Raw genomic sequence first — 25,549 nt, forward strand, 5'->3', positions numbered from 1 at the left:
AGAAATTTTGTTGTTTTTCAATCGTCTCAATCGCTTTACCGAACCCGAAATAACGACGTTGTGTTTGTTTATTGCGCAATTTATCTTTCGCCGACATATTGCTGTTTGTGGCCCGACGACGGCTTGGCACCGAGTAATCACGCTTTTTCGGTTCAGATTCATCGCGAAGCGTCCGTCAAATCTCGCAAGATTCAGAAGGCCAAAAATGTATTTTCTCTGTTCTGCATGCTTCTCCTGCTTAATGTGAACATCCAATTGAAGGTTTGAATGTTTCTTTGTTCAAACCAGAATACAGTCATAGACAATATAATATTTAAAGATGTATTTAAAAGAGAGTATAATAAACAAAGTTATATAATGAATATATTAATCAGGCTATCATGAATTACTCTTCAGCTCATTCGCTAGGTGTCGCGTTGTAGCAAAAATACACACTTGTTAAAATTTCGAAATATAAACATGTCGGTTATACGATAGAATTCGAGCTGGTATTAGAAAAAATATTAATTAAGACGACGCATAACGGCGATAGAAGGGAAGCATTGTAAATTATTGATAGAGCTTTCAGAAATTTAAAGTTTAGTGTACACAGCGAATTGCCACTTTACCAATATCACTGATGGGAATATTACCCATTAGAGAACCACGAACCTTTGAAAACTGTCAATTTTTACTGAAACTTGCTATCTTTTATGAGTACTTTGAAGGTCCAACACGGACTGAATGTGGTGAAACGCACTCCACCCAGAACTACACACAATTTCTAACATACAACTTGGAACACCATCGCGTCTCCAAACTCTTCAATGAGATCTTATTTAGCATTTTACTCTGTCGCAAAGGTTGTTCAATGATTGCAATATAACAAAACATCTAGGAAACTTATACAAATAGTAACAAACGTTAAACCGCAATCGCTGCATGAAATAAAAACCTCAGTGGGTGATTTACGAGCATCGAAGAGAGCAGGACTCTTCAAACGGGGGTCCCGACCCCGTGCAGGAGCTCAGTGGGGTTCGAGGTACCCATTATTTTCGGAACTAGCCATACTTACTTTTCTTCATTTTTTTTCCCACTTATCTGCGTGAAAAATATTTTTCGACACCAGATCACGTTAAAACAAAATATCGATCAAATTTGAAAGATTTGGCACCAGTACTGACTACTGTGACCCACCATCTCCAGAATAGAGACGAGATTCGATTTTTTTGTGCGAGAATATGCAAGCACATTGTTCTCACTGAAGTTCCTGATGGTCACGAAAAAAAAATCGGCCGTGCCAAGTGAGTCGTGATGAAAAAAGTTTGAAGAACACTGGATTTTGCCTTTTACTGGACCAGGCATGTATCCGTGCTGGGATTATTCCAAAGTATATTTATTCGGAAGTTTTCTTGATGGAATAAATTTATTAGTGTAATTAGTAATTGCGCATGAATATTATACAACATCAACAAATAATATTTGTTATGATACATAAAAGACAGAGCAACAAAAACAAAATTGCTTCGAGTAGTATTTATATTTGCAAGATTGCCACGCGTACATTAAAAATTGACAATGCTACCATGCATAATAGATTGAACAAAAACATCTCTATTAAAATTGGCTCCATCACGAAGTACTATGATCAATCGAGTATGGCCATTTCTAATCTTAGTTCTTAACGTAGTCGTTTATCGATGAATCGGGCTTGTGATCTTTAGACTTGTCGTAAACGAAGGAGAAATGACGTTTACTTTACTCGTTGGCTAAGTTTCTTCGTCAACACAAGACCGATATAAACATAGAACAAGCAATGTTTCTTGAACTATATTTAACGTATCGCAAGCCACAGAAACAAATAGATATTTTAGACGATATCAAGTGTACCGTCTCTTAGCAAAATTTTCAACAAGAGTTATAATCGTATAATCCCTAATGCAGCCCGCAAATAACTGTCGCCAACGAAGTTCGGCTAGTTTAGCTGAATACATTCGTATTGTGTGTTACAAGTATTGAATAGTGACTGAATTATTTTAAATGATTTTTTTAACGCCATATTTAGAAATGTCCTTCAATTTTGCCCAAATTGAAGCTATTCTCTGTTCTTTTTAACAGAAAGAGAAAAGGGCGAAAACAAGCGCAAACCGAGTTCGTTAGCGAAAGTGAGATGGAGAGAAAGCAATAAAATAAAGTCGATGCCGCTGTGCTCGACCAATTCATGCACTCGACTCTCCCGAGTAATGCTAGGCTGAGTCACGTTAGTGTAGGCGAGAAGTCTATTGTTATTTGCTAGCATACTGTATGACACGATTATAGAGATGTTCACGCGTAGGCCCTATTGGGAAAGGGCATTTTTAAAACGACAACTGCTGGTAGTTTGTAAGACGTTGTAATAATGGTATATATATGACATTGTGAGATTGTGACGTGATGAAGATAATAAACTAAACAAAATCGAGAAAATCCAGGTGCCGGTCAGATGTTTTTGTTAATTCATAAGTGCGTTTTATTTTTGTTGCAAACACAATTTCTCCTATTTTGTCAATACTTTTGTACAGTTATATCGTTTTAGCGACGCATTCCACCAGTTATATTACTACGATATTCTAACTTCTTGTTATTGTACAGGTCAAATTTATAGAGTACGAGGTGGACGTCTGACACAGGACCAGCTGGTATTCGAACTGTTGTAGTTTTCATGTACAAATATATTTGAATATAACCTACTAATCACACAAGAGATCGGACTTGTAAATAAAGATCCCAATATGAATTTATCTTTACACCGGATCGCCAGTTTACTGGCTTATTTAGCGATATCAATATTTTGCCACACTGTCTTCGGCGAATCATCGTCGTCAATGAACATGAACTTGCGCATATTCAAGAAACGAGATTTTCTCACAACGAAAAAGGATATTTTACAGTCATATCATCGAAGAAAAAGACAAGCGCCTGGTGGAATGGTAACTACCGTCTATTATTTTTCATATATCCTTTATTTTGAATTGACTCTTTCAACAACCTTATTGGGCATAATCATGAATTTACCAAAATTACGTCGGATTATGAGGATTTTTTTGCCATTTGTGATTAACTGAAAGCATTTCAAGAATTATATTGCCTAATTCACTTTTTTGTTACATTTTTATTGCAAAGATATTGGACAGAAATACAAGGTTTCCACACAATGCGTTAAATTAGTCTATTTTTTCATACAATAAAATTGTGGGTTAATCTTTTTATAGTAGCGATGCATGCAGATAAATAGCATTTTTGTTTAAAATATGAAGAAGAAAAAAGCAATAAAATCTTTTGCTATATAACTCCTTTTGTTGAGACGTTCTAATAGGCAAAATTGAACCACAAAATATGCCAAACTTAGCTCAGCGCACTTGTTTTATTGATCTTTATCTACCTGATTATAAAAGAAGCCTGACTTTTAAATCAATATCCATCTACTGATTAAACATGTAACGTGAAGAAATGCACCTGAGCTCTCGAGGGAGTTGTCAATGCGTTTTTCGAACAAAGTGCACTGTTGAGAAATTTTGAGATTTAAAACGCATTTTGAGGTTATTCGAATTTTGTAATACTATGAGTGTTCTATATAATAAAAATCGTTGTGGTGAATTATCAATCGATGATTCAAATTCTGGCTACAGTTCGTTCTATAGCAGTTCATAAGTGAAGTTGCATTTTTATCAGCACCAAAAGTCAGTGAGACACTCACCATACGTTCACTAGTATTCAATACACAGTATTTCTTATTTCAGAGTTACCTCATCAGATATGGCTACGTAGCTCCGAGTTCTCTGACATCATCAGATGCTGTACAGGAGCAGCGAAGTTATAGGAAAGCGATATTAGAAATGCAAAAGTTTTTGGGGTTGCCGCTAACTGGGCGATTCGATACTAGAACACGAGCAATGATGCAGAAACCACGATGCGGCAACCCCGACAAAACTTCAGTATTGAGCGATAAAGTTAGAAGGAAGAGATATACAACCGTCGGTTCAAAATGGACAAAGTTGAAAATAACATATTCGTACGTAAACAAATTTTTGTATTTTAAATTCGTGCGTAAAGCTTAATACTGTATATATATTTTGTAATGTTTGCGTATACTATGATACGCACGTTGCCTATGTAATAACCAAATGTTGTGTACTATTATGGTTAAATTTCAAACCAAAATTTGGCAGAAATTTCATTTAAAATATTTGTCTTTTGTATAGCTTAAACTTATGACCTGACTCATGCATGCGCAAATTGTCTAGCATAATTTTCCCACCGTTTTCCATCCAATGCCAGCTATTTGGCATTTTTGCGGGTATCTCGTAAAGGTTGACTTGTTTTGTAAATATAAGCGAATTTGCTTCTAAAACTGATGCGCAATATGAATTGGATTTTGTGGTAAAGCAGATACACTGGTTGTGATAAAACTACCCCACGATATAAGTTATAAAATGGACCGATTGTGAAAGCACACAATTCATCGAAGGCGTATGCTTGATTGGGACATCATTGTTCACATTAATTTATATATAGTAATAAAAGATTATTGTATTTTTCTGAATATTTGTTAGTGGGATTCGTTCCACTCATTTCGGAAGCAATGCGATCTGAAATTGACTATTTTAGTCATGAAGCTCGTCACTACTGTACAAGTGTGGGCGATTTCAGAGAATATCAGCGAGCTCATTGTGTTACTTGAGCGATTGGATGGCTTGTACCCTCAACAGCTTCCATGCGCAACCAAACATAACAAGCAAAATGCGTTCTATTGAAAATGAACGAATAATATTACCACAAAACGATGAAATTCAACGCGACAACCTACCGGTAATTACCGAAATTCTATTTTCAAAGCATTACAAGACGGCTAACGTGGTATTATAACCAAATAATGGCAATTCAACGTAATGTGTGTTAAGTAATGGGCCTAACCGTTATTTCAATTAAATTTAATGACATATGGTGTAATTTAATATGTACTTATTTGGATTTGGACGTGTTTCACTGCATCGGTGGCATAGTAATTGAACCGTGAAGTCACGTGCCCGAGTAATCTATTCCCAGTGAGGAAGCTCCTTATTCACGTTTCATAATATCTCATAGCATATAATTCTAAACATTTCTTCTACGCTGAGAAATACATATGATTTTAGAATTGGAAAACCTCAACGATCAGGGATAATAACTATGTATAAAAAGCCCGCTGTTTACCATGTGAGAACTTCTGTTTTAAATTAACCTCGTTTTATTTGAACACGAAAAAGTATTATTTGCACAGAATATATAAACAGCGTTAGCGTTGAGGGATACTCATCCGGGATGAAAATAAATAAACACGCTATCTGTTTTATATTATTTATCGCCCTGGTGTGGAGCGGATGGGGGCAGTATGAAACTTTTGCTTTGGTAATGAATCAAAACATCTTGGCCTAGAAATAATTTCTGTTGGCAAACATAAATCCCGAAAACATGTTTTTGGATATAAAAAATAAAACACATAGGATTTATTGATTTGAGCGCTGGAACATTGTACTGAAAATATTTTCAATTCACTTCTGAATATACCAGGAAATTGAAACAAAACATTAGCTACCGGAAGTTTTTCGAACGGCGTGATTATACAATTGTTAAAATGTTTAATGTCCATCGTCGCTTTTGAAAAGCCCATATATGAAAATGGTATAATCTAATTTGTGTTCATGCATGATCAAGTGTAATCTTGAACTCATTGTTTGTGGAGTAAAATGCATTTTCTTGGTCCTGGATTCCAGACAGGCAATTACGACGCCTTCCTTTATCAATAATTCAGCCTTTGTTGATTAGAGCCAACAATTTTCCGAATCGATTGGCTTCCTTCGCCTATACCTGGTCTAATAGGAAGAGTTATATGTACGATTTACAGATATATATATTACATATGTACATAAAGTACGTAGGCTTGAGAGAACACGGAAGTTTTATACTTAACGGAATACTGGCTACCTATCTGGTTAGTAACAACGCATACGTATTTCACGATCCGTGGCCCGTAAACTGCCGGTTTTTATTTCAAAGCACTTTATGCTGCTGTGTGTTAGTTACTGTGCTATCTGCGCTGCTGCTTTGCGGTTTCATGGTCACAGACGGGTCTAATACCAAGGAATGGACGTCAATTCCCTCATGGCGTGGCAGCGTATCTCTGGCACTCAATCTTAATGGAAATTGTTGATAGTTTGTTATGTATTCTTTAAGCCTGTGCCAAAGACGCCCGTATGTACATAGAATTTAAAGACTCCGAATATCATCGCCGACGCACAAAATAAAATAGTATTCATCCAGTTTTTGTACAAAAGATCCTAAAATTCTCGCAATGAATTTCTAATATGTAAATCGGATTCACGATATAACTGTAAAAATGGCAGTTTAGTTAACTGAGATAAAACAGTAAATTGAATCCATCAAATTTCTTCTACTTGAATTCAAAGCACTCAGAAAAATGCAGATGCACGCGACCTACTTGAAATTTCACTATTCTCGCCATACATGTCAATTATGGCTAATCCCCACTTCAGTACATATACACAGGCTTCAATGGAAAGGGGCGAGTTTACAAATGAAAGTAAAATACGATTCCATTTCTTGTTTTGACCTTCAAGTATTTTCACCACGTGACAATATAATATTCTTCCTTCAATCATCAACCGCAGCAATATTAATTCGAAATAGGCGATCGTCAATTGCGTCACAACTGTTCCATATTCATGAAGTGTGTACTATTAAAATGTAGGCCATGTCACGCAGCCGTGTTTTTATCAGGGTGAAATTAAAACGTAGCATATTTACTGTAATTTGAATTATGAAAGCGTGCAACAAAACTGGCGAAAATGCACCAAGCACTGACTTGGACAAATCCTGTATAAACCGTCATCATTATTACCTGCACGTACCATCCTTGTCACATATATGGCATCTCTGAAATAAGGTCGCCAGAACTGTTACTGGTGCACGAAACTCGAACCTTTGTCCTAAAAAGGCACTATCGTATTATGGTGTCCGGTTTATGGCAGAGAATCCAGCACACAGCTCGACTATGGAAATGCGCTGTCAAAAATGCGCAAAATGAACTGTTAGTAATTTCCACGGAGTCAGAGTTTCATATTACTAGTCGGTGAGTTAATTTATCATCATATACCCTAACATGAAGTACCCTTACGCGTTCTTCAAGATTACCACAAGTTTCAAGTTAATTTCACACATTTACTTAGTGTCTAAAGAAAAATTACACGTCTCACATGTAATTGTCCCATTAATATAGCTCACATACAGAGGTGGGATTTAATCCACCACAAACGATGATGAATGGTACTTCGTCTCTGTGAATTTTAACCTCCATCGAATCGTAAAGCAGGACAGCAAACGGCACGGTCTATTGCGATTTGCGAACATAAGCCAGATCCCCAAAATATTCATTCAAATCTCTTAAATTAATCATCGTTGACGGCGTGTGATTATCTGCTTTAACTTGAATTATTGTTTCGAACAAAATGTTTGCTTGGTGATTCTGAACACAATTCCACGATTCGGAACCCGACGCGAAAAACCGGGCCCCGTCACAACTTAGTTCCCGGCGCTTGACGTTTCTCGTGTTCCATATTGAATTGTCACAGTTGGTGAGAAATGTTTTTCTCCGTATTTAATCATTCTTTTACATTTATCGTTAAATGTATTGTGGGATAAGAGAAGGATTTTCATATTTATATATGTATCTTACATATACATCACCAAACGTTAACTACATTTTCAATAAATTACACTTATTATGGATTAGTGTTGGTTGGTTGCTATTCTGGGATTGATACATTTTGATTCGCGAACATTGTTTTAATTATATTTTAATAGAGTAAACATGTTTTCTTCGGTTTTTCGAGAAATAATAATTTTATTTTTTTCGATTTTCGATAACTTTAATTTCCATAATGGTGTAAGTATGTAGTTTAGCCTTTTCAATTATGCATATGTGGTGAATTTATCTAGGAGAATAGCTTTTATGAATCTTATTTTTGAAATAGCAAAGTTAATTTTAGTACTGGCCTTTCGTTCCTATCAAATAATTTATTAAAAATGTGTTTTTGATTAAAGCGGACTTGGGTTTAACAGCCATGTAGTACAAAGTCGGTCGGTCAGTTACTTTCAATAGCATCCGCGTAAAATACAAAAATTATGAGTTTCCCAAAATCAATACAAATGCTTAACCTTGTAGTAAAATTTCACAGAATCAACAATTTCACGCCGAAGATTGGTAAAGACGGGACACATCAAGCCATCGACAATGCATTTAGCGTTTGGGCGACTCATGCGCCTCTCAATTTTGTCAAAGTCAATAAAGATGACAATCCAGACATAGTCATCCTTTTTGCAAAAGGTTATCATGATGACAATACCGCGTTTGACGGAGAAGGCGGGTACCTAGCACATGCCTTCTATCCCGGACCTGGAATAGGTGGCGACACCCACTTTGATTCTGAAGAACCTTGGACGATTAACAAAGCTCCATATGAAGGTAACGTTTAAATTTTTAATTGGGACTACAGTAGATATATTATCCTCATTTAATTCCGTACATATCGTAGTGTTTCGATTGTATCGTACTTTATGGAGATGAACAATACTGCAAATAATCGGATATATGTACTGTTCAAATACACACGCTTTTCCCAGATTAGCAGCTATTCGTAGATTGCAGATAAACTTTTTTATGATGTTGTATGTTGGTTTCAAGGAAGACTTTGACAGGCAAAAACGTCTAAAATCCCCTATTATCATTCTATGGTTCATATGCAGGCCATAACTTTTCTCTTTATTATTTTAGCTTATCTCTCATATTCTAGACTTAGAGCACTATTGTGTAAAGTTTGTAAACGATACAATTTTTTGAAGGTTCCACTTGTACAGATATAAATTTGTCTCATAAATATTTCACCTTAAAATTGTATTTTCGGCTTTTCAAAGAATCATTAGCTTCGTGGTAATTACATTCTGGCATCAAGAAACGAAGTATATAGACAAGAGAGCACTATCGACCTAGTTCATCGTAACAGTTTTGTCTGGTACTTTGGCACACACGCTCATTAACCAAAAGAATAAAAATTGATAAAACTACTAAATATAGATAAATGTATGGAAAATTGGTAATCAAAGTTGGTATAAGTGGGGTTCAAAATCGATGTGTTTGAGTGTAAGACCTGAAGCCAATTTATTTGAAATAATTAAAATTACTGAATGTGATTTTACTACATTATGAAAAGTTTGGTTTAGATTAGGAATGACTTTGGTATTTACGATTTGTAAGATATTACGTCGAATTGATTATCGTTCGACGAGTTTAAAATTAAATTTTTCTGACTCTATTTTTTCAGCTAATTTTCTTTCCTTTTAATGAACTACAGTCTCTATTAATAACTTGAGTCATTTTTTATTCTAAAATTACCCCCTATTACATGTCAAAATATGACATAAAATACATTTGCTTTCAACTTTATAAATGTCAAATTGTTGTATGGAGCTTTGGTCACACGCTTACTGCCAACAATATCCTTCCTAATATGGATGGATTATTTATTACCTTGACATATGGAGTAGCCAAAGGACTGTTCTTGTGCCAAAAAGGAAGCTTTACCTACTTCCAACGGTGTTGACTTTGCATTGAATATAATGCATAATCAGTTTTTGACCTTTAGATAAAAAAATCCATACAGCTTTTTTTTCTTCTTATTTGTAACTTTGACCATGTCCCCATACACAATAAACAATTGGAAAGTTGAATGCCGATCATTGCTGCAATCAGTAAATCCAACAACATTCAATCATTAATTCCTCAAATGTCTAAGTGAGAATATTTTGTATCAAGTCGTTGATGTAATTTTTGATTCAGTCTTATCTTTTCTGAATAGACAAAAGTTTGTGAAGGGATATTTGTATGTAATTTGGCTATATTTGACATTGTAATTTTTGAATGCACGATTCATAATACATCAGACATTTTTTGAGTCCCATAAAAACTACAGAATTTTTATAGGTAGTACTATGGCCCAGTAGTTAAAAATCTGAATTAAACGGTGGTCCCTGAGATGAAAGATTCATTTCTTCTTACAGGTTAATAAATTATCATATTATGTAAAATGGAATCACGGAACTGCCCCACGCTTTACTAGTAAGTCACTAATTATGAAATCATCACCTTTGACCTGGCACGATTTGTTGCTGCAAATTGAAGTCCTGCATGAGAACGTGATCGGTAATCGTGGATGTGAGCAATTCCGATTATGAATTGCCCTATCGTCCGGCGTCTCGATTGGATGACGAACATCCGCACCCGGAAATGAGTGAACCTTACAACCGGAAGTTGTAAGGTCGTAAACCTCAAATTCAAGGCACTATTTCAACGCTGTACACTGGGTGTAACGGAAACAGTAGAGCAAAGTACGCTGTTAAAATAATAAAATATATTACCCTTATATTTGGGTAATATCTCTACATAATCGGGTGAATTGGTGTTATATTGTATTTTGTTCTTCCATCAGTGTTTTTTTTGCAAAAAACTCGTTTTTAGGTCCACCCCATACACACTCCAAGAATAGCCTTAAATTGGCAAAGCGTTCAATGTATTAACTTCAAATTTTTGGTACATTTGACATGTTTGTTAAATTAAATGGTTTGTTGGGATTGCCGTTCCAAAAAGTTAGTCTGTTGGCCTGTGGTACGATTTTATTTATTTAAGGATTTAAATACGTTACACATATCCGCGGTCGGTGGTTGTAAAAAGTATTTCCTACAATAAAACATCGTTCGAAAGCCGACCATACACGTTCGTCATTTGATTAATAACGTTCTTCAAATACAGAGAACCTTTTCTCAAATCTTAATACAAGCTACAATATCCTATTTCAAAAAGCATAATGCGTCAAAATATGATTCAAACTGACGTTGCGTAAGTCACTGTCTCGATCATTACTTGATAGTGCGTGGGATGGGAATTGCACTCTGACTTTAGTGTATCATACACTTATGAGTTTTAATTATTATTTTGTTTATGAAGTTATATAGTTAGGATGATATTGTTCTTCACTCTGTCAAATCGGTATTATCTGACGCATACGCTACGCACAAACTTACGGACGAATGGTTCATTAACTTGAGTTCGATTAAAATAGAATGCGTAAAGGTTGTGGACCGATAACAGAGATATCAAAAAGGTCATTTATTTTCAATCTTCTCCAGTTTATATGGGAATGACTCCTAATGGAGTAGGTCGTTACCTAAAAAAGGTTGCCTCACTTTCGAGCCAAGATGGTCAAAATTGATTTACGGATTACTTACTATTCCGATTCAATCTCGAAAAACATCTACGATTACGGAATAAAGAATACATTCTAAGTTTGGTCATATTTATCGACAACGTAACGTTACCCCCATCGCAGTAACGGCATTTAAAATCACGGTTGGAAATTAAGACCATCTTGGATTTAAATTTTCTGGCCTGAAATGGCGATATGTCAAATTAAATATTCTAAAATATGCCTAAAACAAAATATTATTATATAGAATTTTAAATGTGTATGTTTATTCTATTGATTTTGGACATATTTTATTCGGGTCGGAAAACTGATTTTTCAATATTTATTACGCAATATTATATATTTTTGAAGGGAATGTCCAAATTGTATTGAATTCGTACAACTTTTTTTAATAATTTGTCTGTATTTCGAAGACCTTATGAAGTAAACTGCATAAACTGTACCGGCTATCACGAAAAGGGGATTTGTTCTAATTTTATACACGAAGCAGATAAACTCAATTTTGATCCCTTAATCCTATTTAAACAAATCAAAAGTCACTATTCTATTTCTGGTTGAAATAAGACAACATTTATTCACAAATCATGTCTTCCAACGTGCGATCGAAATTTCTAATCTAATTTCAAATCCAGAAAATTAAATTACTCGCTTTGTTGTGACAAAATCGCCAAATTCCTCTTTTTTCGACAAAATAATTGCAGTCTCTTTTGTAAATTTGACCTCGTCTCCAACGGTCCAAGTAATGGCCGACTGTTCGAGCTATTTTCGCCACAATAAAATCTCTAACGGTCATTCATGACAGAACCGTATGGTGAGAAATATCGTCGTCCACACTTGAGAAAACTCTAAGGTAAACTCGTAGATGAATTTTATAAATTTTTACCGCACCGGTACTCAACGTATCGATTTCCTTGTTCTGACACGTTTAAATGAAACTCTTCGGAAAAAGAATAGAGAAATATTTTCTGGCAATTGAGTATTTAAAAATTATCAATATCCTTATATAATGTCGGTTTTGTGGTCGGTTGTATTTTCATCATGTAGTGAGATGTTTGGTAGGGTATACTTAATTCTTCTTCCGTACTTATTGGTTTTGCCATTATACCTTGTATTTTTGTTTTATTTTATACAGTATGAGCTCTGTTTAACCTCTCAGCCACATAAAATTTAGATGAGATAGGTACTCTATGTCGCATGATATAACGACGTAGGATATGATGTCGATGTAGCATGCATATGATTGAAATCCAGATAAACTTTTATGGATATACGACGAAAAAAGTATTTTAATTTATTTAACAATAACAATTTTGTACGAGTTATATTAAAATACAAAATGTCAAGTCTTCGGACCTTTTTATCATATTGTGTTTGCCTACTAGTACTAGTACTGTAAGTAAAGTGTAATTTGGTGTAGGGCATGCGCGCTGTTTTACATTTGAAAGGTTTGTTTCTATCATGCTTTTATGTTGTCGATGAAAAATAACATGGTGTCATTTTTAGCAACGGGTTACTTGTGTCCATGTTTTGCAAAGCTTTTCTGATAATTAAACAAGCGTCTTTGTTTAGAAAATCATCGAATATGGCAAACTGCTGCTGCATTTGAAGCAACAAAAATTCCGAGACAGGCTGGCAGTTCAGCATTTTATTTCCGTGTGTAATCGGCAACTCATTTCCTATTATTAACCACTTCCCACGTTTTGTCAGGCTGACTATGTTATACCACATAAGTGTGTCAGTGATGACTATTCAATCTTTATGCGAAACACAATTATGACGGATATTGATTGCTATATTGGTGATATGTGTTCCGTTCTGACATGCCGTACAAACTCACTTCAGCGAAAAAACTAACAGTCACACAGAGCACCTACGTGCCACAAGGTACTTCGTGCTTCCCGATCGTGTTCCGATATGAAAAATCGTCTCGCATCAGTCGATTCTCCAAGCTCTGGACAGCGTGACCGGAAATTATGTCAATTGCTAGCCGATTCATGTGCAATATTGTACATTTCAACTTGTCAGCCATTTAGTGACCTGATGAGTGATACTGATCACATATAAATTCCCGAATTTCGTATTACCGTGTTTCCCCGAAAATGAGACAGGGTCTCATTTCAACTTCTCCTTCGAAAAATACCACGAGGGCTTATTTTGGAGAATGTCTTTTATTGTCATTTATCAAAAACAAAATTACAAAATAGAGAATTACGAGATTTTCGAATATACAAAATATGAAAACCGATATTTATTAATTATAAATAACACGTTTTATTTAAACAAAAAAATGTTAAACATAGTTTATTCAAAAATGACCATATCATCATCCTCTCGAATATCTTGCAAGTCACTAGATTCATAAATTTCCATAAAGATGTCATTTAACTGAATTAACTGAGAGGGAAGGAATTATATTAAAATCATTTTAAAGTTCAGGCTAGGTCTTATTTTCGGGGAAACACGGTACGTGCCACCAGGTACTTCGTGCTCTCGGGTCGTGTTCCGATATGAAATATCATGTCGCATCAGTCGATTTTCCAATCTCTGGACAGCGTGACCGGAAATTATGTCAACTGCTAGTCGATTTCCGTGCAATATTGTACATTTCAACTTATCAGCAATTTTTATGACCTGATGAGTGATGATGACATATGAATTCCCAAATTTCGTATTTATATATGCAACGTAATCTGATGCAAATCGTCTTCCCGAGTAATATTTTTCAAATATCCAAGTCAACATTGACACAATCTATATTAATTCGAAGTAATCCATAAATATATAATACGAAGAAAAGTTGTTTGATCAAACTGAGCTACGCGATGGGTGATCAGTGTGCAAATTAGTCAATAAATTTGAGTGGGATGCATCAATGATACTTCATTTATATTAGACTGGAAAAACGTAATGTTCAAAAACTGGCAACCCCATTGAGTACCGGCAGTCTACTCATCGGATCTGACATCTATCTTCGCTACCGTAATGCGACTTCATTACTCTTTCAGAGACGTTGGCAGTGTTAGAAAAACACAATTTCTTATCGTAGATTTTCATAACACAATATTCACGGCTATTACAGAACACACGCCCGTCGCCATTACTCGATCCCATGAGGGCAACGAGTCGTACAAGAAAGAATGTGGGTCGTACTATCTTTCTTACATGTCCGGATGCGCTGCCACTTGGGACATTGGCGACCAGACAATAGTTCAGTTTCCATTTGTTGAGATGTCAATTTTAAAAGGCCTGCTAGTTACATTTGCTACACTGGTAATTTTCTGCTGTCTTTGTTACCCTACAGAATATAGTGATGACACTTCGGTGACGGTGTCACGTGACATTTTCAGCACTGCATCTTTAGTCTAAAAGACGTATTTAGGCAAATATCACGTTTCGGATATTCAAAATTTAAACATTTAAAATATGTTATTTACTCAAAGACGATTTTGGCCTCCAATAGTAAATGTTTTTGTTTATTTGTAGTTAACGATGAATAAGAAGTTAGGTTTTTTTTTGCGTCCCGGAGGAAGTTTCAATCATTACAAAACTGATATGACTAATTCATTACCATTTTATGAAAGCCTATTTTCCTTTATTAAATCTTTTCAATCTGATTTTCCCCTTGTGTTATGGAAGTACTATCATATTTGTGTGCTGATGTGAGCATATTTTCATGCTAACGGATTTATATCGTGTCGTGCAGTTACTATTATCGCGCCAAATACTATATCAACGCCGCATCTGTTCTGGTTTGAAGTAGAATTTTAGAACAACCGACTATTCCCTTGGGTCCTTATTTTGGTAATCTCTGCCACTGACACAAGGATTTTTTATGTCATTGGTGTATTGTATAAATCCTTCATGTCAATATATATTATCCTTGTCTTGATTTAGACAAACCTTCATGCCACTCCTTGTCGTTGTTTTTGGTTTATGGAAATGCAACGTAGACCTGTCGGGTGCAGGCGACCTAAATTATTCATGGGGACCCTCACTGTCGGCAACCAAATACGCTGCGGAATTCGCTCATAGGTTTACGTTAGAAGCGTGACATTAAATTTTGCGGAGAATAATAAACGGCAGTTCTTTTGACCTTACAGAAAAAGGTTTTAATTACTTCGTCCAAAACACAAGAAACTTAAATTTGCATATAATTAAATATTTTTCTTTTGTAATAATATAAATATTAGTTTTAATATATTAATACATTACGAAGATGGCACATTGTAAATTTATACAACAATTAATGGAATCATCAATTAACCCATTTCTACTATAAACGTACTGTATGTTTACACTGTTGGGGTTATTCGACATGGGAAATTTGTGCACATGGGGTAACTTTATCACGCGTGCAGAAATTTGGCTGCTCAATTCAGAGAACCTAAAAATACCCAAAGTATTTATTCTGAATTTCTTCGCATCTTACCCTATATATATGTAATTCTGTCGAGCAATTAAGATTGCTAGTCCAATTTGTACAAAGTTTCATGGTGTCGATCGGTTTTTGTCAATATAGAATACGAATCTAAAATTGGCTATAGTCAATCCAGGTCCACAGATGGCCATCGGTTTAGTAGCCAACCACATACTGGTAATTGACTGTGAACATATAGTCATACTTTTTAAATGACATGGCACGTACGAGGTAGGCATGGGTCGCTGAAATTTCAAGATGGCTTGCAAAGTTAGGGTTCCTGTAGCTGAAAAAGCAAGTAAAGCAGCTGGTGACATAATTTAATCGTAACACACCCATCTTTCTGTTCTCCTTAAACCCGTTCTTCAAGAATCTTTAAGAACCGAATTCTAACAGCAGGAGTAACATTTTTTATAATACTTTACATGCTAGAATATTTTATTGTAGCACGATTTCTAGTTTTATCTTCAACTCGTATACGCGTATAAAGCTTTGAGACTCCAAATAGTTAAAAATGGATTGAAAGTGTTTTGAAATACTTTTTATTGCAGACACGTTATTTTAAAAACTTCTTTGGAACAGTTGTTGAAATGGGTTAAATAATTGAGTACATAATTACTAATATTTACATAACACAAATATTCTCTAAATATTTTTGTTCCTTTGCGCTGATAGTTTCTCCAGCAATTAGGATACTAATTGTACCGAATTATGATTTTAATTCGATATTTTCGTGTACTTTATTTACCTAAGTTGTCATTTGAAGTGTAGAAATAATAGGACAAGTTCATATAGTCGCACTTTGAAATAACCATACATAGAACGAACACAGCTACAATGTGTGAAATTACGGTTATATTTACATTTTTTCAAGTGTTTTATTTTTACGAAAAACACTTTTGTCAGCATTATTTTTTAAAATTTTATTTCGAAGTTAGTTTTTAGTTGGTTCAGTTTTAATTTTTCATACTAGCATTCTCTTATGCTCAATTCTCACGACGGAATAAAATTTCAATATTTCTATCATAAAAGTGTTTTTATTGTTTATCTGATATGGCAGGAATCCTAGCATTCATCGATAATTCATTCATTCAAACATTTTTCACAGGAAATGATTTATTCCTGGTTGCGGTTCATGAACTCGGACATGCACTTGGACTAGGACATTCACCCGATACCAATGCAATTATGGCTCCTGTATATCAATACCATGATACATCTAATTTTCAACTTCCACAAGACGATATCAATGGAATTCAGATTCTTTATGGTAAATTAAGTTTGTAGTAACTTTACTCTTGGGTCGCTTTATCACTGGTATGGAGACGGCTTTTGTCAAAATAACGTATAGAATCTGACTTTTGAATCTAATATGTTGTAAAAATACGCCAAACGGACGAATTCTTCTTCGCTACTGCAATTTCATTATTTGCGTTCGAGCTAAATGAGTGTGGTTTATCACACTCCCAAATCTTGATTTTAAAATACTTGTGACATATGTTCACAACAACCTTTCAAATCCCGACTATGAATTTATTCCCCAAGAAGCACGAGAACAAAATTTGCATTATCGATGAAGCGAAGTTGATTGAATATATTGTGAAACTGTGACCAAATTTTTTCTTCATTTTCAGGTATTTTGTCGCCGCCTCCTGCAGGGAAACCCCCTCTTTCGCCGTCGTCAACAGCAACAATAACTACAACAATAGCAAAAAGTACGAGGAGTATAATTACAACTTCAACCTCCTCCACTACAACGGAAAGAACAAAAACCATTCCCAGATACACACCAATAACACCGTGAGTATATATTTTGCTTTTTAAATATTTTTAGTGTACTGAATTCTCTACTGGATTACTTAACTGGCATTGGGCCACAGCCCTTTCTTTTAGATTCAGCATAGCCAACAAAGAGCGGGCAGTTTAGCTAGCAAGAAAAATCGCATTAACTACTCTGCATAATTAAGTAGAAGTATTTCGACCGTTTGAATTATTTATCATATCCAAGGAAATCGAACGTTCGTGGCATGTTGCAAAGGTTGTAGTAACTTAGAGACAATAAAGTTAATATCCTATGCGTAAATGTATGAAAACGTTATTGTGCAACTGTCTAATTATTGTCATGAAATTGATAAAAATGGTTTTTGGAGAATTTAGAACTAACTCTATAGTTTCAAAAAAAATATATTTTAAATCTACGATTATATTTCAATTTTATAAATATGGTAGTTTCTCATTTAAATGGTTTTCCACGGAAATGGCGCGCCCGCACAACTATGCTATTCCTGAGTTATATACAAAATTGGAAGTTCATGGCTTATGGCTCTTTGGTAAAAAAAAATCCAATTTTTGAAAGCAACTAAAATTTTGAAACCAAAATGTCATAATTGTCAGTACAAAGTTTCTTTTCCGTTTTCACTTCATTGCACTTTTCATAAATCGACAAATGATCAAATCAGAAATAAAAATAGAAATATTAAAATTGTAATAAGTGACGATTTGCTGGGTGAAATGGGTTCAATTGTCGTATATGACTTGAATAAATAATTATTTCAGAACATTATTATAAATCGTTATTCATATAGAAGAGAAAACCTGATCTTGAGTGAAATTTTTGGATGAAGTTTACGGAATTTTTTTGTCCGAGTTTTCGTCTGGTCAAGCATGCCTGACATAATCAATCTTGTGTGCGTTTTTTTTTTTTCATTGTAATTTTCTATAAAATATTCTAGTCGTCAATTGACTGGTTATAAACAAAGTTTGCAATTTTTAAAACGTGCGTATGAATTAGCGTAGCAAATTGAGTAGAAATGGGAGTTACATCTATGTCAATCTTTTTCGCCATTACGAATATTGCTCGCAAAACTTGAACAAATTGCTTCAATCATTCACGGTTCTCGTTGTTTCCCAATGAGTCATGTTCAATCTGCGCTGAGAACCGAACCAATTTTGGTTGGGTAATGGAGTGACTGTTATATTGTAAACGAGATTTTGGTACTCCCAAGTATGCTTAATTTACGAAATATGGTGCATTGGTGGCAGTGAATAGGAAAATCTAATTTTCTCGTTTTGGCGTAGGTGTCCTAGAATTTATCCGAATCGAATAAACCCTAATAATATAGAAAACTCCAATCAATTCGATGTTTTACCATTCACTCGCCACGCTCCTTGAAACTAAATAGCCCAAATAACCACACAATAGTCAAAATTTACAGATTTGAAAATCCTTTTATTTTTATAGTCCTCCACGAAAACCATCTACAACACAGACAGCACCATTGCCACCTGAAGTATGTGACATCAAAAACTTCGATGCAATCTCTTTCATACGAAACGAATTATACGTGTTCAGGTAAATGGAATATATTTCATGCATAATAATCACTTTCTTTTTGCCTTCGATAAGTTTGACATTTGCATATAAGGTACAATATTTGTTGGAGTAAAGTTTTTTAAAATATCAGCTTTATGCCATTTCAAGCAAATGTTTCAAGAAATCAAGAGATCCGCACAATTGTGGCGAGTTTATCTGTGACTAATACTTGGTCATGGATTCGATTTTGTTTAACCATCTGCGGTGGTGTTACAGCCATATTATGTAAATGAATTTGATGGAATGAAAACATTGAAAAATTCTAAACTTATTAATTAACTTTAATATTTTTTATATATAAGGCATACTGTATCAGGGGTGGCCAATCTGCTTTCGAACGCGATCGAAAATCTTCAAAATAGCTTGCGATCGTCCGATCGGTAATAAGACCATAAATGTTACATGACTGCTCAAACTTCAGTATTTAATTTACAATAATTTCTCCAAGCTCGAGTCCCTCACTCGCTTGGAATTAGAAAAAATTGGGCATTCCTGATGCCACCTCCACCATTGCCAATAAAATTTGTCAATTACCAGAAATTATTGTAGGATCGTTTGTCAGTCAATTCACACTATATTCGGCAAGTTCATTTTTAAACCTTGGCAGCGGCGAAACTTGCATTTGTCACGTAATAATATGCTATACCGGGCTTGTCCAGAGACTCCAGACTTGAATACATTGTATTTTGCTCACGTACAGTAGGATACTGTATCCTTCCCGTTTTAAAACACACAACGCGCGATGCATGAAACTAGTTTAATAAGGCTAATTTTGGGGATAAAATGAAAGTCATAGTCTTCGTCTCTCAGTTCATGCCTGGAAAAGTCAAAGAAGCTTTAATACCTATCCATACTTGGAAAATACGCTTTCGCGACATCGAAGAATCGTTGCCAGACAATTTAATACCTACCTTCGCGACAGTTTGGCCTTGCAGACGGCTTATATCGAATTAATCCCTAATTTATATGTTTGTTTATATTATTCGGTTGTTTGCATTTCGAAATAAAATATCGTTTTCATTTCTGATGCTTAGACGAGACGTAGGATATTATTACTTAGTTACGCATGAAAACTAAATTCGATCTCTATTTGGTTTTCGACGAAGCTTTTACCGGTGTGAAATTTCAATAACAAAAAAAGAAAAATACCCAAAATTGAATACAGAAAAAGTATCTTATTTTAAAAAAGCTTTTAGCATCTCGCACGTTATAATCTGGGAATTAAGTACATTTCACACACAAATTACCTCTGAGTAATTGAGTTCACAGTGTTCAACATTGAGCGCTGAGCAGAGTGTCAATTTCCGTACTGTGTTCACACTCAATTTGTAAAGAAGTGAATTTTGAATGATGTTATATACCTGTATGGTAGCCCCAGTAGACCAGGCCATTTGAATGACGATTGAGTCCATACATCCATTCTTATTTACATCGTTCAGGTTGCATAATATGTGGGTCTAACTGATCAAAATACGTGGAGACATGGGTAATCTCCAAATTGCATGTATTGTTTATCATACCGTATAATACTCTTTGCAGTTCGCAATACATGTGGAGAAAGCCACGAACCGAACAGAAAGCAATAGGACCAATTCCTATCGCCAGTTTCTGGCCTGCAGTTGGTTCAGGAGTGGATGCGGTGTTCGAAAATCCCCTTGATGACACAATCGTCATGTTACAAGGTGAGTACACTCATACATGTATTTTAGTCGTCAGATTCTATTTTTTCAGGTAATAACTAATAATAAAAGGGCCCGGTCTTTTCAAATAGTGTTCAGAGCGGAGGCACGAAAAAAATTTATATAGGAAAATTTAGTTTAGCTTCGGTCGATATCTTTTTCGTATCATATTTTTACAATAGGTTTGCTATAGATCTTGCAAAGGTGTAACGGTAATAATATAGAAAACGAGTTCACTTGTGTCCAATTTCGTAATAGCTCTTTAAATTATTTTGTTATTGGTCATCAATGGATGCTTTGTATAAATTCTAGACAGTAGACAATGATGATTTATGATATCACAATTGTTTACTTTATAAATTGTTCGAATCTACCTCAAAAATTTGTCATCTAATTCTTGAATAAATCGACAGCGTGACAATAAAAAATAATTATTTGATGTTATGAATATTATTTCGTCATACGTTGATTACGTCATATTTATAATTCGAGAACGAGTGCTCAATGCTTTTGAGTTTTGATTTAGTATTTGTGTTGATGAGTGAAAGTATTATTCTTTTCTTTTGGCATGATAAATTTTGCTGACGTCCTCATAATTTTTTGTACTTTAGGAAAAAATTATTACGAGTATCATGAACATGACTTAATGCCGCGATTTCCACGACGATTAAAAAATATGGGGGTATATGAAGAAAATTTTGATGCTGCAGTATGGTGGTTCAGAAATAAAAAGACATATTTATTCAAAGGTAAGAATTTGTAAGGTGATACACTTTGACTTTGCAGATAAATTTTGTTCATGAATTTAATTCTTGGATGAGAAAAAAATTTAGTGTACGGAAGAACTTTAGCTTATTGTTTTGATTTAGCCTCGCTGTTGTCTCACACTACGTTACCACCTCACTCAGTGTCTAATATGTTGAGTATGCTATAATTGACTGGGACGATCGAGATTTTTCCGAATCCTCGTTACGTACCAATGGTTGATGGTCTTTTACTCATAAAAATGGAATATTAACCAGCTTCGTAAAACGTGTGCATAATAAGGGAAATTGAGTTCTAAAAAATGGCAGGAATATGAATATGAACTCCTGCGATAATCTTCTTTAATCTGAATACTCTGTCAATATTGTTTCGAAAAAAATTAGTTTACTTTTATTTGTCACTCGTCAAAATTTAATCCACTCCTAGACAGGTGACTCAGTCGGATTCGGACATTCGCTATGCGACACCGTATAGATGACCCAAATGACCTTTTATCAAATTGTTTCGATAATCGGCCAAATATATGCTAATGATGAATCTTTTCACAATTTCACTTATGCACAATTTATCTCATATCCCACGCTTGATCGATTTTTTGAATGCTGAATACCTATTCCGTAAGTTAAACGGCGATAACGTATTGAATGTGAGAAGTGAAAATTCCCCCAAGCGATTTTTCAGACATTTTTATTGTTTTTATTTGTAGGAAATTATTTACTGTTTTACGAAATTGAGCGGAAAAGGGCGATTTTACATTATTTTCCGACATGAGTAATAGCGTATCAAATATGTGCTGTTGTCTTACCTGGACATATTGTCGAAAAGTGCATCCGGTATTTTGTTCATTTATTGTTCATTTAGCGAATTTCTCCGTAAATTATAAAGATTTAATTTTAAAGAGTGTTTGAATATAAAAATCATCTCAAATCTTGATTGACGCATTCACCATTATTCATCAGTCACATACTCGAAATAATATAAATTTTTAGCTGTCCTCGTCGATTCAAGATACGAGCGAGAAATGCCTTTTGCGGGAATATATGTGCGCGAATGTAGATTTGCGCGAACGAGCGTTTGTATGAAAATCTGACAAAATGGCAATACGAAAAACGAAATATTCACGCCAACCAAGGCTCTGAACATGCGTTTTGTGTCGCGATTTAAAATTTCCAAATTTGGGTATCGCAGGCTGAACGTATAGAATTCAAACTCACTCCGTTCTACGCCATCCTGGGTGTAACAAAATAAGTCGCGAAGGTTAAATTAAATCAGTGATTGGGTGATCAATGTACAACGACACGACTTAAATAGATTCGAAATCCCACACGTCATTACAGCAATTTGAAACACCAAGATGTCTTACTACTGCGCTGCAACGAACCAGCTTCATATCGGTGTTACCAGGTCCGTATTTCACTAGTAAGTGAATAGGAGTTGAATCGAAGTATACTTCATTACTGAATTGAACCTCATTCTCAATGAATGACGCAAATAGTGATATGTGATATAAATGGATCTCAATAATAAATTGATTGGTACTTACGTATCCTGACTTGGGACTTGACCTGAGTTTTGTGGCCGCGTTGAATTTTGATAGAATAATTCGAAGTTTATTTTGTATGAAGAAAAATTAAAATTGTGGATTATTGAGTGAATAACGAAGTATTAGACGGGGTGTACAATCCATTTTGTAACTAAACTTCGAATTTGGAAGACGTTTCTGAATAATATCACATAACCAGTATAGAAAAAACTTTATTGCCTTTGGAATCCATTAAAAACACACTGAGCGTATTTTTCCACAAATGATGGTGCCGCTAAGAAAGTCCCTTCTTTAGATTGGGCATTCTTTAAATCTCAGTATTCCTTGACTTCTGAATATTCTAAGAGCCGTTTTATATTTCCGGCAATTGGGGTACCTCTGTAATTCAAAGACGTCATAGCGACAAAGAACCGATTTCAAAACACTCTTCTACTTCGATAACTTGATTTAAATGGATTATTGTTAAAGAAATGGATAATAGGACTAGAAGCTTATGAAAAATAGCTTTTCCCCAACATATCGTTAGAAGTTCACCGCAAATGACGGACCACTTGCTGGTTCGTTAAGGGACGCCACGCAGAAATAATTTACAAAAACAGACAGCCGACGGTTACGAGAAACAACTTGCTGAAATGTTATTTATGTTCATTTTTATGGTAAATCTAGAAAAAAACTAAACAATTTCTGAAATGAGAGTATAAAAAACGCTTTCAAGGCAATTACAATAGTAGGCATCGACCGCTGGGCTTACATAAATATTCAATACGGTCAGTTAATTGCTTGATATTTTAAATATAAAAGCACAATTCTATGACAGCATTGGCATATTATTACATTGTAGCTGAATCAGTCAATTTTTTCTCACTATATTGGGTCTTGCTGTCGTTATCATGTTTTATGAGGGATCCATATTTGCCCATGAAAGATTTATCGCGATTTAATAGAAATTCCAGAGGGCATGGGGTTAATGGTGTACAGGGAGACTTAAATGTACTTCAGGAAAGACAGCGTTATCACGAGTGTTGAAATTTTCATAAAAGGGTGTCCGTCGACACTTTCTGACGAACAAATTTCTCTTATCACAACGGCCGTGTAACATCGGTCGCAAATCCCGACGGCAATGAAAATGGTAAAATTAGATATGAGTAAATGACACCCGTATAGGCATTGTATACATCATAAAAAGGAAGTCTTACAATCAATCTGACAAACTCTAGCAAATGCAAACTAATCCCCACGATAATAAACGTTTATCACACCCTCCAATGGCCAGTTCAGTTCTAATTCGCAAGCTCGCCCCTGGCCCGGGATACAAACGGGTGCTTGGGCAATTGTTTGCATTCAACACCTAAGATTTCCCATCTGAGGTCCGATTATTCAATTAATTATTTACTAAACAAGTATCTGATTTTTAGTTCTAATGAGTTCAACTCCAAAATGTTACAGATGATTGTAGTAACGTACTGCTGCCCATTTCATTCTTTGTGGTTGTGAATTCGCACGCACTGTTACAGAACAAAATTATGCAAGTGTGATTGAGTCACTAGGAATTATTATATAGAAATGTTCGCAAGCTTGAAACAGGGCAGCTATATTTTAAATTCAAATGAAAAGGCCAAAAAACGTTCTTTCTTGTTATTTTGCCACTTGTCCATTTTTTCTTTGACCACATCTCCGTTTTCTCCTCAATTTTGTCTCTATGACTAACAGCAAACTTTGATATAGTATGATTCAGATTTATTTGAAATTATATTTATTCAGCTATCAAAACCAGTCTTTCAATTTCCGTGTAAATAATAACTAAATAAACTTGAATTGATAAATTTTTAATGAATAAATTTTCAATTTTTAAAGTTAATTTGCAGTTGTTTATGATGGTTTTTATCAGAAATGCTGCTTTTATTTCTTCCCATCCATGATATTAATCTGATCAACACAAATTCGTGTTTTATTTGGAATCATCGACAAATATGCGTATCAGTCTGAGAAATATCCGCGCTGCCAAATAGTTTTTGACAAATTGTTACTAAAATAGCTTGTTTTCCGTCCTTTTACACTTGTAGCTGTCTGAATTACACTTTTGATTCAATTAGATCAAACAGATGGACATATCACTGGTATGGAAAATGTCAATATAACAGATTTTATTTATATGCAACTTTGTACATTTGCTATTTCAACCTAGTCTATCACCGGTCATGGTCTAAATATAAAAAGTAGGGGATACACTTGCCATAAAATGTTTACTCGTGCATGACTTGGACGATTATGACGTCATTTTGTATTTGAAAGGGTTTGATTGTATTTTTCTCTGAGAAACACGATGTTCCTAAACATCAAAATCTTTAATGCAAACGTTTTTACACGCTTACATGAGGTTAACTTTATGAAGCGACTCATTACGTAATGCTTTAAAATGGACCTTTGGGAAGCATGGGC

At 34.8% G+C, this 25,549-nt stretch overlaps 1 protein-coding gene across 1 annotated transcript in view; it reads left to right on the forward strand.

Moving 5' to 3' along the window:
• The first annotated feature begins 2,610 nt into the window (after window positions 1-2,610).
• The window catches only part of LOC120344982 (matrix metalloproteinase-14-like), a 29,869-nt gene continuing 6,930 nt past the window's right edge, over window positions 2,611-25,549 (forward strand). The window contains exons 1-8 of the mRNA XM_039414333.2: window positions 2,611-2,948; window positions 3,759-4,030; window positions 8,253-8,539; window positions 16,859-17,020; window positions 17,385-17,550; window positions 18,992-19,102; window positions 20,663-20,805; window positions 21,414-21,551. Coding sequence (XP_039270267.2) covers window positions 2,751-2,948; window positions 3,759-4,030; window positions 8,253-8,539; window positions 16,859-17,020; window positions 17,385-17,550; window positions 18,992-19,102; window positions 20,663-20,805; window positions 21,414-21,551 — 1,477 coding nt within the window. The 5' untranslated portion in view covers window positions 2,611-2,750. The remainder of the gene's footprint in view (window positions 2,949-3,758; window positions 4,031-8,252; window positions 8,540-16,858; window positions 17,021-17,384; window positions 17,551-18,991; window positions 19,103-20,662; window positions 20,806-21,413; window positions 21,552-25,549) is intronic.

Source organism: Styela clava, chromosome 5 (genome assembly GCF_964204865.1).
Source record: "Styela clava chromosome 5, kaStyClav1.hap1.2, whole genome shotgun sequence".
Classification (NCBI taxonomy): Eukaryota; Metazoa; Chordata; class Ascidiacea; order Stolidobranchia; family Styelidae; genus Styela; species Styela clava.